This window comes from Triturus cristatus, chromosome 8 (assembly GCF_964204655.1).
Source record: "Triturus cristatus chromosome 8, aTriCri1.1, whole genome shotgun sequence".
Classification (NCBI taxonomy): domain Eukaryota; kingdom Metazoa; phylum Chordata; class Amphibia; order Caudata; family Salamandridae; genus Triturus; species Triturus cristatus.
Window position 1 is genome coordinate 1,142,721,224 of NC_140591.1, and position 17,676 is coordinate 1,142,738,899.

At 38.0% G+C, this 17,676-nt stretch overlaps 1 protein-coding gene across 1 annotated transcript in view; it reads left to right on the plus strand.

Moving 5' to 3' along the window:
* LOC146805516 (lysozyme g-like) overlaps positions 1-17,676 on the plus strand; it is a 196,545-nt gene that overhangs the window by 132,573 nt on the left and 46,296 nt on the right. Inside the window, exons 2-3 of the mRNA XM_085623804.1 lie at positions 913-1,109; positions 1,239-1,377. Of these exons, the coding sequence (XP_085479930.1) occupies positions 913-1,109; positions 1,239-1,377 (336 nt within the window). The remainder of the gene's footprint in view (positions 1-912; positions 1,110-1,238; positions 1,378-17,676) is intronic.

Genomic DNA, 17,676 nt, shown 5'->3' on the forward strand with positions numbered 1-17,676 from the left:
TCCTGAAGCCTTTTTCTACAGGTCAAACAAATGGATAGCACAATAGGTGCTGCAGTCCACAGGTCCCATTTAAGTTCCTAGTCCTGAGCACATTTCTACAGCATATACTAATGACCTGTCTGCAAGTTAAATATGTCAATAAGGGATAAGCCAATGTAACCATGTTTTAAAGGGGAGAACCAACACTTTACTCCTGTTTAGCGAATGTACAGTGCACAGAGTTCAATAACAAGGAAAAATAAGATCCAGAAAAAAGCAAGGAAACTAGGGTGATCATGCAGAAAAGGCAGATTTGCTACATGTTCAAGTCACCCACACTACATTGTGAATGATCTCTGTCATGTTTTATTTAAGCTATGTTTCTGAGGGCCAGATGTACAATGTTTTTTTTAGGTCGCAAATGGCCCAATTCACAGAATCGAGTCATTTGTGACCGGAAAAAAAGGATTTTTCTATATACAAAGCCCTATTTTGTAATTTGAGAGTCTATTTCCTAATTGAAAAATGGGTTTGGAATTCGGTATTAATAAGGGGCATGTTAAGGGCATCTCTACCTAATAGTGACTCACAGTGGTAGGTGTGAAGGTTTTGCTACCAAAATGCGGTCACAAAACATTTGCATTTTACCGCCTGCTTCAAGCAGGTGGTAACCCATTTGCAAATCGGAAGTGGTCTCCAAGGGACCCCTTCCCCTTTGTGAATGTTTCTAACAATGTTTTTTAAGCGCAGACAAAAAGCTGTATTATTTTGTTATGCTGTTAGCAAATGGTGTTGCAGCATCTGTAACAGGGTGTTAACCATTTCTATTTTGATGCCTGTACCTGTGGCTCTGGATATTTGACTGGGAAGAATGTCAATGATCAAACAACAATGCCAACAATAATGTTTACTGCTTTACCATCTTCACTGCAGGGATCCATGCATCCAACCAGATGGCAGAAACTGACCTCAAAAACATAACCATATACAAAACAGAGATTTTGGAAGTTGGCAGCAGTTTGTGCATGGATCCAGCTGTGATTGCTGGAATCATTTCTCGTGAATCCTGTGCTGGTGCTTTCCTTGCCAATGAATGGTGTGACGGAGGAAAATACTTTGGTTTGATGCAGGTAAGAACCATCACCAACACAGCCGTGGCATGGAATTAAAATAAATAATCTCATCTAACACTGTGTCTCTAAATATCTGTCTAAACTGGTCCTATGGAAACATAGTACCAATGTTGCTTTGTATTTTAGATTGACAAACGCTTGCACGAGATCAGAGGTGCTTGGAACAGTAAAGAACACATCTCCCAGGGTACAGAGATTCTAATCAACATGACCAAGGCAATCATGAAAAAGTTTTCGAGTTGGTCTCAGATTCAGCATTTGAAAGGTCTGTATCAATACACCAGGGGCTATTTTCTACTGCTCGTCTTCAGTCTCACTCACAATCCTCAAACCCCCTCAGGCCTCTGGGGGTGATGATTTTCTCAAGAATTGTGTTTCCTAAGGAGTGAGGTCTGCACTTAGCTCTGTAAATGAACCTAATTGGGTTGTGATACCACTGATTTATGGGAATGCACTAGAAGGGTACTATTACAGGGTGGATGTGATTTGCAGCAGTGCTGAGCGTTGTTGCAAACTCAAGTATAAGCTGCACTCCAGAAGATGAACCTTTTGTCCCAGACTGAGGCATGGCTTTGCAAATCAACAATACATCAATGACAGTGAAGCAATTAGGCCCCACAATGAGAACATTGGGTAGTAGATTTGTAAACAATGAAGGTTTAGTAGCAGATTAGCAAAGATATAAACTCAAATCATTTAATGTTGTCAAAAACTAGTAGTGAATACATGAATATATAAATCAGTTTGATTCAAATCAATTAAAAATAGCAAATACAAAGACAAACTGCTCAAGGTTTTTTGTGAGAAATTGGGTTGTTGGTTTACTCAGATGTTGGTCCAGGTCAAGCAACAGCCACAATCCCTGGCTGGGTGAACCACAAAAAGTCAGTAGGTTAACTTGCGCTTAACGCTGGGTAGCTTGGCCCAAAAAGCAGTCAGGTTTAATTTAGCAGCAATGTGTAATGTTTTTATGCAGCACAGCAACAGTATTCAAGTAGAAACTAGACTCAAGGAAAATACCACTCCAAATAGAAAATGAGAGTACATTTTAATGAATCATTTGACACCAAAAGAACAAAAATCCAATCAATAGAACTGGAGTAATGATTTTTTAAAAGATTTTTTGTAAAAACTAGCACCTTAAAGATCAAAGTTCTAACCACGGACATCTAGTCATGCAAGACCAGTTCCTAGTCGAAAGAAATGGCCAACCACGATGGAGGGCATTTTGGTCATAAAATGTGAATTGGGTCCAGTCAGCGCTTACCTTTGGACTTGATGTTCTGAGAAGGTAAAGCTCAGCGAGGCAGGGCTGCAGGAAGGTATATGAGGAAGGAGCACCGTCATCAGCGAGCCATTAGATGAAGTAGTGGTGAAGATTTCTAGATTTCTACATTCAACCTTAGTCACTTTTATACAAAGTCAACAATCTCCAGTGAGATGAGGTAGGAGGCTAGAGCAGAAGAGAGTTACAGGAGGCCTGTGTCCTCTTTAGCAATGGACAGCTGACCAGGATTTGATGCTGTGGAGAAGAACATAACAAACTACTGCAAAGTCAGGTCGATCAGGGATGCAACTCAGGTGGATCAACAAGCAGGCTTGTCTTGGTCTTCCCTCGGTTCTCAGAGCAGTGTTAACCCAAAATTTCCCAAGGTTTGGACTTTGGCTGTCTGTGCACTTTTAGTACCACCACCAAGGGTCCTGGACTGAAGGGACACCACTTGGGGGGTTAGGACACACTCATGCTAGGTCCAGGTCTGGGTTCATGATGCTGGGAGCCTGTTTTATCCCTGCAGCTTTGAATAATAGCCACGCAAATTAGGCTTTAGTGTCACTCTGGTAGTCTTGGGTCCAGGTGATAAAGCAGGGCTCAAGCATCAGAACAGGCCTCTGAGGGTTCAAGGCTGGCCCCAGGCAGCAAAGCAGTCTTTCCAGGTGCAGAAAAGCAGTTTTGTGGAGTAGACAGCAGGCCACAGCAGCAGGCATTCCTCTGAGAGTCCTTCCACAGGTCCAGAAAGTGAACTGAAGAGTGGTTCTGATGGCCCTATTTGTATACCTGGTGCCTTCTTTGATGTGGGAACAGTTTCTAGAGGTTTCTCTTTGAAGTGCTTAGATTCTCTTGACTCCCCTAACCTAGCATCAAGGTGGATACAGAGACAACCCCTTTGTGGGAAGGCAGGACACAGCCTATTCAGTAGCAAGTGGGGCTGTGTTCAGCTCTGCCCCCATCCTTCCAGCAGAAGGCCCATTCAGGCACACTCAGGTCATCTATTGTGTGACTGTCTAGGAGAAATTTACAAAGCCTAACTGCAAACTACACCCAGTCATGTGATGTGACAAAGGCTACTGGCACCAATTAACTAAGGGCCCGGAAAATGTCAACCTTCCAAAGTGGCATTTTCAAAATTGTAATTTAAAATCCAATTTTACCATTAAAAAGGATTTTTAATAACAATTTCATAGATACCAAACGTGAAATGCTATCTGTCCCCAATGAAAAGTAAGCACTTATTGAATGTCATAAGGTAACCCAATGTTATCTGTGAAGGGTAGGCCTCACATAAATGAAGAATGAATGTAGATGTTTTGTACTTCGATGTTTTGCACTTATGTAAAACATAAAAGTCCATGTCTAACTTTTTAATTACAGTGAACCTTGTCCTATGAGCCTCCTAGGGCCTTCCTTATGGGTGACCTATATGTAATAAAACGAGAGTTTACGGCTTGGCAAGAGGGTTATATTGCCTTGTCGAATTGGCAGCTTAAAACTACATTTAGCCTGTTATAGCAGGCCTGAGACATGTTTTAAGGGGCTATGTAAGTGGGTGGCAGAAAAAGTGGTGCAGGTCCATTAATAGCATTTAATTTACCGCCCAGGGTAAATGGTATACCACTCTACAAGGGACTTATTAGTAAATTAAATGTGCCAGTCATTTGTTAGTCACTATTATCATGTTTAACGGGGTGAGCACAAGTACTTTGGAACTGGTTAGCTGTGGTCAAGAGCACAGAGGCCTAAGGCCAGCAAAAATGAATTTCAGCACAAAACAAATGGCTCAAAAAGACAAAACGTTTGGGGTAAGAAGCCCCTAAGGCTGACAGGTCTATCAGTTTTCATAAAGCAAATCTGGCAGGTGCAGCTTTCCATTAAGGGATGGTCTCTGATATGCTTTGCTAGGAAGTCAGGTAAGTTGGGGAGCCATCAAACATAAAGGGTCAGCAGGTAAGTCTCTAAAAGGCAGAAACAAATAAAGATTCAGTCAAGTAAGTGAGAATGGATTTGCCCAGGAGTCTAAATCTTTTGGGCAGGAGAACAGGAGCATCTCTTCTGAGGAGAATGGAAAGGGCACCTACATCTAACTAACTCAGCAATAAACAAATAAAAGTGCAGATCTTAAGTGAAAACAAATCACTCACGGTTCCCATGAACAGAACCAAACACAATCAAACATTCCATGATAACTCGGTGTTGGCCCTCTACCAAGTTATCACACAATGTACATTTCTCCTGCATCATCTTTAAGAGATATGTTGTATAGGAGGATACATCGTGGTGAGCATGTTCTATGTGCAGGAGCAGTGGTTCATTTTTTAGTTCACCATGGTACACATACCAATAAACATTCCCATATACACTGAAACAAGAAGAATACTGTTCTAATTAGATCATACTCTTGAAATTTGGCTCCAGAAATGAAAGAAAGAGAAAAAAATGTACAGCAGCCACAAGAGCATTTAATTTTAGAGTGAATTAGTTAAACTGAGGCCTACATTAATAATGGTCAAATTTAACATGACAATCACACATACACTATATATATTGAAAAAGGCTTCCTGAAAGCCAAAACGCGTATCTCTTATCTCAGGGTTTGAGGGTGGACCTGAGAAATAAATATTTGCCACATCTTGATTACCTCCTGTCTGTGCCTTCGTCCATGGAGTTTTCTGTGGCAGCTGGATTGTTTGTTCATATATATATTCACTGAAAAAACCATAGGTTTCAGGGGCGTTATAGTTAGGTTTTGGTTTTAAAAAGCCTTAGAAATTCACTGAAAAAACTATAGGTTTTAGGGGTGTTATAGTTAGCTGGACATTCCCCTTGTACAAAACCCTAGAAATTCCCCCGTTATAGTTAGTTCAGCTAACTATAACTCGCGCCCCCGCAATGCACTGCTGATGACATCACATATTACATAACTCATGACATGGTCAGTGACATCACTGATGACATCCCTAATGACATCTCAAATGACATCACTCATGACATCACTGATGATGTCATCCATGTGATAAATTAGTGCATCTTCTCACACCCTAATATAACCTTTGATACACTGACTCAAAATATCAGACTGCCATTTTGAAAACCATAGATACACCAATAACAATAACTACATACCCACGCATTGACTCTTAGGTCTACATACATCTCCACTCACTCACCTGTACAGTCACTCATACTTCCAGTCACTCCCTACAGGACTATCATATACATTTATACACCTATATAGACACTCACACACTGCCAATCATCCATTGAGGTACTGACACACCTAGTCAGTCATGCAAATAATTAATCACACTCCCATTTACTCACCTATGCAGTAATACACACACAAGTTCACTTACTCATAAAAATAGTACAATATACAATCACTGATACAAGCACATACTCATCCATACAGCCACTCTCACAATCACACACTCTCACATATACCCACTTATATACTCTTACACACATATATACTGCCTTTCACATATGTAGTTAGTCACACATGTACCACTGAGATATACATTCAATCACTAACACACCCATACATACACTCACCCAACCATACTGTCCATCAGAGATGCACTCTTAAAACCATACACCCATAGAATCACCCACTCACACATGTATGCACAGAGTCACACACACCCCACCCACACAAACACTCTGGCACCCATACAGATACTCAGACAACCAATCAATAACCCATAGAGACACTCATATAGCTATTCACAAAACCATGCAGCCACTTATGCACCAACAGACAGACAGATACAGACATTCACACAGTTTACTCACTAGTCTGCAGTAAGATACATTTAATGACTCACTTAGAGTGTCAGTCATGCACCTACTAAATCATCCATTCACACACTTATACACCCACTCATTCTTGCATAGGTTTTCCCTATATATATATTAAACATATTTAAAATTTACAGAAACACACACTCACTGGATGACGTCATCAGTGATGTCATTTGAGATGTCATCAGTGATGTCATCAGTGATGTCACTGAACATGTCATGAGTGATGTAATATGTGTCGTCATCAGCAGTGCATTGCGGGGGCGCGAGTTATAGTTAGCTGAACTAACTATAACAGGGGAATTTCTAGGGTTTTATACGAGGGAAATGTCCAGCTAACTATAACGCCCCTAAAACCTATGGTTTTTTCAGTGAATTTCTAAGGTTTTTAAATGCCAAAACCTAACTATAACGCCCCTGAAACCTATGGTTTTTTAGTGAATTTCAAAGGTTTTTTAAATGCTAATTCCTATCTATAACTTATCTCCAAAGATATCATGTTTAATGATTTTCATTGGATTTCTATATTTTTCAATTTCAGTGTGTCAATTTCATTAATTATGTTTTTTTGAAATACTATTTTATCACCATTTTTGTAACTTATTTTTTCAATTAACTCTTTTAAAAATTAAAAAATATTATATGTTTTTATTGTTTTTTAAAAAAAATGTTGTTTATATTTTTAAAACTATTTTAAACTATATTTTCAAAACTTAATGTTTTTTTTTTCCCATTTTTTGGGGATTCGCGCACCCTATGCGCACCGTTCTCGATCCCTATGGAAAAGCATCCGCGCACGGTATGCGTTGGGTACGTGTTTGCAATGCGACCGGTACGCGACTCCAAGCCTATATGTGACATGTACGATGTACGGAACGTGATGCGCGCGCGCTTCCGCGATGCGTCATATGCGTGTATGACGCGATGGGTGCGCGGATCCAACGAAATATTTAACATTTAAAATCATATATATATGTATTTCATGTGAATATTAATTGAAGACAAACTCTAAACTAGTCTTAAAAGTAATATATTTTTACATCTAATCCTATATTTCTTTTTAATTGAATTTCGCGGATGCGCGCTGGATGTGTGATGCCTAAGTGCAGGGTGCACGGATCCCATGTGACCTGCAAAGAAAGAGATTTGATTGGTTCATTACACTTCCTATTCTAAATATTGAAAGTCCCCACTCATTTCAATCATTCTTCTTTGAACTTCTTTGGAGGAACATCTCACACCTTAGAACTAGAAGAAACTTTTTGGGGAAGATTTCCACAGCTGCAATTTTTCAGAAGACAATGGCTTCTGCACAGCAGCCAGCATCAGAATCAGACCATTCGTCCGATGAGGAATTTGGTGTGGAACCTCTACGCACAGAAAGATACACCTCTGTGGTGTGGAAATTTTTTACCTTCCCAGAAGGACAACATAAAACTAATTCAACTAAAGTGACATGTAAAATATGTCAAAGAGTGCTTTCCAGAGGAGATCCATCAAAAAAATACTCTTGTGGGACTGCGAGTATGTTAAAACACCTGAAGACTCTGCATCCCGTGAACCTGGCCAAGCCGGAATGCAGAAGACTCCGACAGCAGCCTCAGCCAGCAGTGGCAAGCACTTCTGCAGCATCACCATTGAGCACTCACCCGGACATACGTCCAGAATTTGGAAAACTAAAAATTAGTTGCATTAAATGCAACAAACTACTATGTTACGGTGAGCAGTCAATTGAACTAATCTGCCGAGCGCAGCAAAACCACAAGTGCTAAACTTGTGTTTATTTTTTTTTTGCAGAAGTTGACTGTTTTGTTCCTCCTGTTGTCTTTTTTTTCCTTTTGAAAAAAACAAAAAAATAACAACATTGTTCCAAAAAGTATAAAAAAAAATAAAAAACAAAAAAAGAAGAAAAAAAAAAGGTTCTTCTAAGAACTAACTTTCCTTGTTTAAAAAAAGAGCAATATTTGTTTGTTTGTCTGTGAAAGTTTAGATGAATGTATGTGTAGTACGTAATTGACTGAACGAATGCATTAGTAGCATATGGTGAACGTATGAGTGCAGAACTATGAGGAAGTGCTGCAGCATCACACAGTAACCTCATTAACTACAGTGAGCTGTAGTACTTTCGAAGCAGAGGGATGCAACATATGTACATAAATATGTTGCAAATCTATGCTTCTCTCTGCACGGCTGCTTAAACTGCAGCCATGTGGTGACACAGGCACCCTTGCACCATAGTGCAAGGATATCTGTGTCATGTGCTGTTTGTTTTTTGTGCAGGAAGACACACCTTCCTGCACAAAAACAATCCGTAAAGGCATTTTTCTCCTTCAATGTATGCTGAGCATTTTAGCATGCATTGAAGATATAAAAATGTGGAGAAATGAAAACAATTCTCCTTGTTGTGCTTTCCTACACCAATTTTAGAATGGTGCAGCATTCACACACAAATCGAGATTTATGATTTCTGACAAATCTAGACATGTGTCTTGTTCTATAAGTATTCAGTGCAATCATGCACAACAACACTTATAGAACACCCTTTCAACGCAAACTGGTGTGCATAATGAGGTTGTATTTACATGGAGTATAAAAAGTGCACAGAGTGCCTTTTCCTCTCTTTGTAAATATGAAACAGTGTCTTGCGCAATAACTATGTTACAAAAAGTGACATATTTCCAGTCTAAAAATTCCTTGCGAATGATAGAAGGTAAGCACAGAGTTTTGTTTGCAAAGATATTCAAAGAAGAATGATTGAAATAAGTGCGGTCCTTCAATAGCTACAATGGGAAATATTATGAACCCCTAAAATCTCTTTTTTTGCAGGTCACATGATATCTAATTATGGTCAGATTTCAAAACTACATAGGTATAAACAGAGCGTTTTTAGAAACGTGTTTCAACTTTGTAGCTTCTTGCAGACCTCCTCATTCTGCATATTGAGACTTAGTTAAACTTACCTTCACAGTAATAGGAATAAAAAATGGTATACATTTTATTCAGATTTTCATTGCAATCAAAAATCATATAAATTGCTTATTTTTAAATTTGGATCTGTGAAAGAAAAGGAAAAAAAAATTAAAACATATAATAATAATTTTTTTACAACACAGCATAATTTCCATAAAGTAATTTGTTTGCCTTTTTTGCTGTTCTCAGAATATATTGAATTTCACAAAAAATAGTGATTTCAATCGTACTCATCACTTAACAGCGGGCAAAAAAAAAACAATCACAAAGATTGTTAAAAAAAAAACAACATGCTATTCTCAGCAAAATACCACAAGATACACATCCCAGATATATAAAATGCTTACACCTTACAAAATTTTATAAGTTTAACTTAAAAAAACTGTAAATGTTGTTGCTTTAAAATATTCACCGAATCTAAGGATGAATTTTTGGAGGAGGCACCACGCCCACAACGTTTTTCTTCAGTGCTGTGAAAATGTTTTACTTTTCCCGAGGGGCAAATAAAGATCAATGCCACCTTGGTCACGTGCAAGATTTGCAAAAGAGTTCTGTTGCGAGGGGATCCTAACACGAAAGACTCGTACGGCACGGTAAGTATGATGAAACACCGAAGGACCCTTCATCCAAACAATCTTGCACGAGACGAGTGCAAACAGATGAGAAACACTCCTATTATGTATCTGTAAAAAAGAATCACAAATAAATGTATTTTAATAACTTTCAAATTTATACTATTCCATTACTGTACAAACACATTTTATATAAAAACTGACTAAGAAACTATAACCCTGAACCACAAGTGTGACGATGGTTAAAACACTACATGCATAGTGCATATTACTTTGAACCAGTTCATGCCCTAAAGCCTACCTCACTAAAAGACTACATGGTAACTGACTGAATGATTACAGTACTATAAGGAGACACACTGGGTGAGTGACAGGGTGTTTGCTAGAAGTGTATGAATACTGATTGGGGAATTGAAGGTGTGAAAGACAACTGTGTAGGTGATTAGAGGCCTGCATGCATAGTGAATATGCATTTAAAGCAGTCTATGTGCTAAGGCCTGGCTCACTGCATGAGTACTTGGGTACTGATGGAATGATTAGAGTACAGCAAAGAGAGTGCCTGGGTGAATTTATAAGTGGTTGGCTTTTGACACAGTGAATGGATTAGTACTTGGTACTGAATGGGTCACTAGAGGAGTGCAAAGGGAATGACAGGATGTTTGCTGGACTGTATGGATACTAGGCCTGGGCAAAAATTTCGTTCCGTTCGCGGAAATTGCGATAATTTGACATTTTTGCGTTCCGCGGAGAGCGCGAAAATGTCAAAAATTCCGGTTTCCGCAGCTTGGCGATAATTTGTTTCTTGCTCGCGCTGTAAAATGATACATTCTCGCGCGCGCGCGATCGCCTTACCTGAATCCCTGCGTTCGCCGACAAGTTTTCTTGATCCGGTCGCGTTCTCCATGAGATGTTGTATTGTTTTTAGCCATTTGCGCTGTCTCGCGACAGTTCGCGCCCGCAGTGACGTCATGCGTCGCGCGATCACGTCTTTCTTCTCGCGATCATGCACCGCGAGAACAACTCAAAACAAGATGGCCGCGCCCGCAAGCAACCACATGGGTAAGTTGGCGACCCGCAACCATGCAGAAAATCTCGCGAACATGCCGGAAAAAAACTTCCGCATCTTTGCGATATTTCTGCTTGTTTGCGATAATTTTAAACAGTCTCGCGATAATTTGCGAAGGTTAATTCCGCAAATTCCGCCCACCCCTAATGGATACTGACTATGGAATTGAAAATGTGAAAGACAAGTTAATAGTATGTTAGAAGACTGCATTCATACTGCATAGACATTTGAAGCAATCTATGTGGTAATGTATGGTTAACAACATGAGTACTTGGAAACTGACTAAATCATCAGACTACTGCTAGGTTAGTGCCTGGGTAAAACTTTTAAATTTTCAGTTCTGGCACAGAGAAGAGAATAGTACATGGTACTGCCCTTTAGTGTCAAACCCTGACTCATTTTATCAATGCATAAGCAAAGAATAGCTTCTAAAGCTACTAAAACTTGACAACATGACCGATTTTAAAACAGTTATCAGTCAGCAAATACACGATGTTACCAAATGCTTCTCTCACAATCCTTACCCAAATGTACACAGACTCACAGTGTGATTTTAGGCAAGCAACATTATCCCTAGCAGATTACCAAAACTCATTTACTAGTCTAGAAGAGGTAATGGTACTGCACACATTCTACATATTTAAGTACAGCACATTAGTTTCAAAGCATGACTCATTTAATCAACGCATAAGCAAAGACTTGCTTCTAATGCTACTAAAACTTGACAACATGACAGGTTTTAAAAGAGTTATCTGCCAAAAAATACACGATGTTACCAAATGCTTCTCTCACCGTGGTTCCCAAATGCACACAGACTCACAGTGTGATTCTAGACAACAACCACTATACCTAGGAGTTTACCAAAAATCCTTCACTACTGTGGAACTGATAAGGGAACTGCACATAATCTACATATTTCAGGACTGCACTATTGTGTCAAAGCCTGACTCATTTAATCAAAGCATAAGCAAAAACTGGCATCTAATTCTACTAAAACTTGACAAATTGACAGGTTTTAAAACAATTATCTGTCAGCAAATACACAACGTTACCAAATGCTTCTCTCACAGTGGTTCCCAAATGCACACAGACTCACAGTGTGATTCTAGACCAGCAACACTATCCCTAGCAGCTTACCAAAACTCATTCACTACTGTGGAAGGGGTAAGGGGACTGCACACAATCTACATATTTCAGTACTGCACTTTACTGTGAAAGCATGAATCATTTTATCAATGCATAACCAAAGACTGGCTTCTAATGCTACTAAAACCTGACAACATGACAGGTTTTAAAACAGTTATATGTCAGCAAATACACAATGTTACCAAATGCTTCTCTCACAGTGGTTCCCAAATGCACACATACTCACTGTGTGATTCTAAACAAACAACACTATCCCTTGCACTATACCAAAACACATGTGTTCATCTAGAAGGAGTACTACATTTTAATATAGAAACATAACTCATTTCACAAATTCATAAACAATGACTGGTTTCTAATTCTACCAAAATATAAAAACAGCACAGTTATCTGTCTGCAAACAGATGAAAAACACAAATGCTTATCACAGAATGGTTTCTACATGCACACACACTGTCAATAAGATGGTAGAGAAAAAAAGTACTCCCTACACTTTAGCAGGAGAAATGCATTAGTCTGATTAAAATCAAATTAGTCTACATACATCCCCTCACAATTAAATAACTCACCTTTCAAGTTGTTTTGTAGATTAAGAAGTATATCAGTCACACACCAGATTTTCTTTTATAGAATCTCTGGACTGTGCCCCTCTCAGCAAAAACAAAGAATGGAAAAGTTTCCCTTTCATTTTCCACACATATACATGTAAACATCAAATCACAATCCTTCACACATAAATTCAAAAGCAAACACACATTTCTATTGGATAAACATTTCAACCCTTTCCAACTGAAATACATTTCAACCCATCTGCCATCTGCCTTCTGCCTGTTACCATAGAAACAGGTCATGGAACACTGCACTGAGCACACAGGTCACAAGTTCAGCACAAAATGTTGCTAAACAAGACAGCAAGTCTTTATTTATTTTTACAGTACATAATTATTCTTTTATCAGGAGATTTGTTATAAAAAAAAATGTTTCATTAGTGTGAGTTATGCTTAATTCTGGGGGAATGATTACTGTTTCAAATGTTTTAGGGATAGGTAGAGTTTTTGTAGTTTGTTTTTTTTGTCTAGCAATAGTTCTTTTTAAACAATCAATTGAGGGTAATTGTGCTGATGCATGGTGTGGTATTTTTAATAGTTGTTCTTTGAGTATTTGGGTGGTGGGTTTATCAGTGCTAGTACTTGCTTCTTTAATGTTTTCAAGAGCATTTCTAACTTCTATCTCGGTTATATTAGGGGGGTGATTATGTTCTTTTACAAAAAGAACAGTGGTTTCTTTTGTAATAGCTCTCCCATAGCATTTGTTTGAGTAGTATTTGCTCCATTTCCAAAACATTTTCAGACCACTTTGCTTTTCCTGTGTACATACATAACCCATATAACATAACAACATTTTATTTTTTTGAGACGTTATAAATTCTGCACCTTCAGACATGTTGTTCTGTATTATGCTAGGGGAGATGAAAAAATATGTTGTAAATATAAACAATGTTACAGATATTTTAAATATATTTACATTTTAGTGAATATACTTACAATGTTTACTTTGATGTGTTGAAAGATGTTCATGAGCTGATTTCAAGCTTTCGGTTTAATTTTGGAGATATATTTTCTGTTGGTAAGAGACAAAAAGTAGTTAATAGTTGGATATATTTTTTGGAATGTGATACTCTTTTAAGGGGAAAGTAAAATTTTGGCTGCGTATTTAAGGCTGTTTAATGATTGAGAATTATATACTTACTTATTTCTTTGGTCCTGTAGGTGATTGTGTAGAAGGTAGTTGTGGATGGTTTTTTAGTTATCTGTAGAGGAGAAAAATAAGTAATAAAATATGTTTTAGACTTTTTTTTTTAATTAATAGTTGTAGGTGGGTAGGAAAAATTTAAAATATACTTACATTGATTAATATTAGAGTTGTGGGGATGTCGAAAATATCTTTGTGTGTTTGGAAGGTATCTGTAGAGGAGATATGAATGTAATTAAATAAGGTGTAGTAAATTCATTTATAGAAATAGTTTCAGCTGTAGCATTCTAGTATTGTTGTATTTTAAATGGAATGTAACTTACTTTTTGTAGTTGTTAAATTTTCTTTTGGACTGTAAATCTTCTTTCAGGAAACAGTTGAGTAGAGTTTCACTTTACTTGTTCTTTTCAGTTTGTAGTGTGAAAGAGATGTTGAAATGTAGTGTTTTTATAGTGTGAATTTAATTAGTTGTTTTATTTCATTGGTTTAATTTGAAATGTGAGCATTTCATTGGTCTACCTTGATGTTTTTTTCTTTTTTGGCTGTTTCTTTCCGTGTAAGGGAAACGCTAATTAGCAACTTATTAGTAGTAAGTGATGGTTTATTTGTCATATTAAATGCTTTAAAGATATTTTTTAATGTGGTTTAATGCATGAATAATAATTATTAAATTATTTATGTTGTCAAATTTATTATTATTGCTTATGGTATGTTTATATTTAAATGTATGTGTTTAAACAAAAATGTTTTATGTTATTTAAGTGTTTTATTATGTATTACAATGCTAATGTATGTCTTGTGCTAAAAGTATATTTTATTCATAGTTTTTTAGATAGTCGATATTGTGACATATTCTATATTTTGGTTGTCTATATTTCGGGTTTCGATAATTTTGTCATTTAGATAGTTATTTAAGGTTAGACGATATTTTTTTTAACGATATTTATTAATTCGATATAATGAGATACGATATTTTGTAAAGACGATATTGTGTACTCGATATTTTAGTATTTTCTTTAATAAGTATAGTGAGTCGATAATATTCTATTCGATAATTTGTCAACGATATTTTATGTAGTCGATATTTTGGTTATCGATATTATGTCAGTGATCCGTTGAACATGCAGCACTGACGTTGATCTTGCTAAGGCGCAACAACTCAGCAAAATTAGGTTCTTGGAGCATGGCTACAATGAAAAAACCATAAATACAACCATTACGAAAACCAACAGTTTGGACAGATCTGAGTTATTAACTATAATAGCCCTTAAATGTCCAAGCCATGCCAATGTAACAGACACTGAAACCAGAGTTATTCTTACGTATAGCAAAGAACAAAATGCTTTACGCAAGATTATAAACAAAAATTGACCAGTGGTTAAGAGTGATCCCGTAACTAGGAAAATGCTGCCCAAACACCCTAGCATCACGTTCAGGAAATCAAAGTCCATGAAAGACTTGTTGGTTAGTCGCAGTCCTGAGATCAAACCATCAACTAATTGGCTTACTGCTCGCAGGGGATTTGTAAAATGCAATACTTGCCGGGCCTGTAAATATGGGACAAATAGAACATCATATAAAACCCCATATTCAGAAGACCCCATCAAAATCACAAAATTCCTCACACGTCGCACAGAATATGTGGTCTACGTGTTGGAGTGCTCTTGTGGGTTGCAGTATGTGGGCAGTACCAAGTTACAGGCCCACAAAAGAATACTGCAGCACATGAGAGCAATTACCAACAGTGACCTGACATATCCCATAGCGCTACACTTTAAAGAAACGCACGCAAACAATCTTAACCATCTCACCTATTTCGTAATTGACTCCATTCCAATGTCCAGAAGAGGGGGTAACAGAGAGGCTAAACTTAGACGCCTCGAAACACAATACATTTTAGAACTCGATACCAAGACTCCCAATGGACACAATTCCAGTGAGGAATTTTATACTTGGTTATAATGAATATGACAGGTGACCATAGTAGAGTTAATTCTCCACTGTCTCTCCATGCAACATGAATGATCAAACAATTACTATCCCGATCTTATCAGTATTTCTTCAGTATACAGCAGCAAGCATTAAGCTCTAATGAGTTTACTATTTGGAACATGGGTAGTTCCAGGGTAGCAAGTTTTTTAACATTTCACGTAGCACTTTAGACAAGGACAGGAAAAGCCATAATATTAGAAATATTGCTTCCGTGCAAGCATAACAATCAATCAGCTATAGTTGAAAAAAGTTAAACATGTAATCAAATTATATGTACTATATTGTATTATACATGTATATCATATGTTTTTTTACTATACCTACATGAAATTGCCAACATTAGGTTTTAAATTATAAGGTTTGAATGCTTTTAGAACAAAGTTTATGTATTATACATAGATTTGTTTTATATGTATTTATATCAAGTGGATTTTAACCTTTCATCTATTTATTGCTGATTTGCACAATCATATATGAGACAATGAAGTGATATGATTATTTCTTCCATGTCTACACGATGAATTTACCACATGTGATTGCACTAGCACTTTAAAAAGAATAATTTGACTCCCATAGCACGTCATGTGATCAAGGCCGTGTCAGGCCAAAACACGTCATGGCAATTGTGGTGACTAAACAATAACAAATAACAAAAGGAGGGTCTGCTTCCGTTTGTTCCCCGCGGAAGGCAAGTTTCAGAGAATGGTGGAGTTGGATATATCTATATATATATATATCTATATATGTATCTATATATATAAATATATAAATATATATATATATATATATATATATTCACTTAAAAAACCATAGGTTTCACACATGTTATAGTTAGCTGGGCATTTTCCTCGTGAAAAACCAATGAAATTCCCCCGTTATAGTTAGTGCAGGCAACTATAACTCACGCGACCGTAATCCGCTGCTGATGACGTCAGATATTACATCACTGTATTTATATACCCATGTCTTCTTCCTTTTTTTTTTTAGCTATACATATATATTTTTTTTTTTTTCAGAAAGACACATATGTCATCAGTGATGTAATATCTGACGTCATCAGCAGCGGATTACGGTCGCGTGAGTTATAGCTGCCTGCACTAACTATAACGGGGGAATTTCATTGGTTTTTCACGAGGAAAATGCCCAGCTAACTATAACATGTGTGAAACCTATGGTTTTTTAAGTGAATTTGCAAGGTTTTTTAAATGCTAATTCCTAACTATAACGTGTGTGAAACCTATAGTTTTTTCAGTGAATTTGTACGGTTTTTTAAATGCTAAGTTACTTTACGCCGTTCGTGCCGTGCGCGCACGGTGGGCACGCGGTGCGCTTTGCGCACCGCGCGCCCACTTCACGCAGTTCGTTCCTTGCGCGCACGGTGAGCACGCGGTGCGCTTTGCGCACCGCGCGCCCACTTTACGCAGTTAGTGCCGTGCACGCACGGTGCACTTTGCGCACCGTGCATGCACGGTGGGCACGCAGTGCGCTACGCGCACCGCGCGCCCACGTTACGCTTAAAGGGCCATGTACGCACGGTGCGCTTCGCGCACCGTCCGCACAAGGAGGACACATGATACGCTTTGTTGTTAAGGGTTTTGGCATAAACTGTTATTATACTATAAGCAATGCACGCACACTGCGCTGCGTGCAGCATGCGCACAAGGGGGGGCTGACATTGCAATTTTATTTTTATGCATTTACACCGTGCATGCACGCTGCGCGAACATCGCGGAATTATTTGCATTTCTATAGTGCACGCACGCTTCGCGCACTCGGCGAATTAACGAAAAAAATTTAAAAAATTTAATTGCCCTTGGGGGACCTCCTGGGACCCCTTGACCCCTGCTAGGGGGTCAGGAACTGTCCAGCGTACATGTTTTTCTCCTTTGTGTTTCACCCCCCTCTCAGTACTAAAGACAAAATGGCGGCCGACACTTCCTGGTTTCGACCGATTCGAATGTTTACTAAGATGTAACAACCAATCAGAAG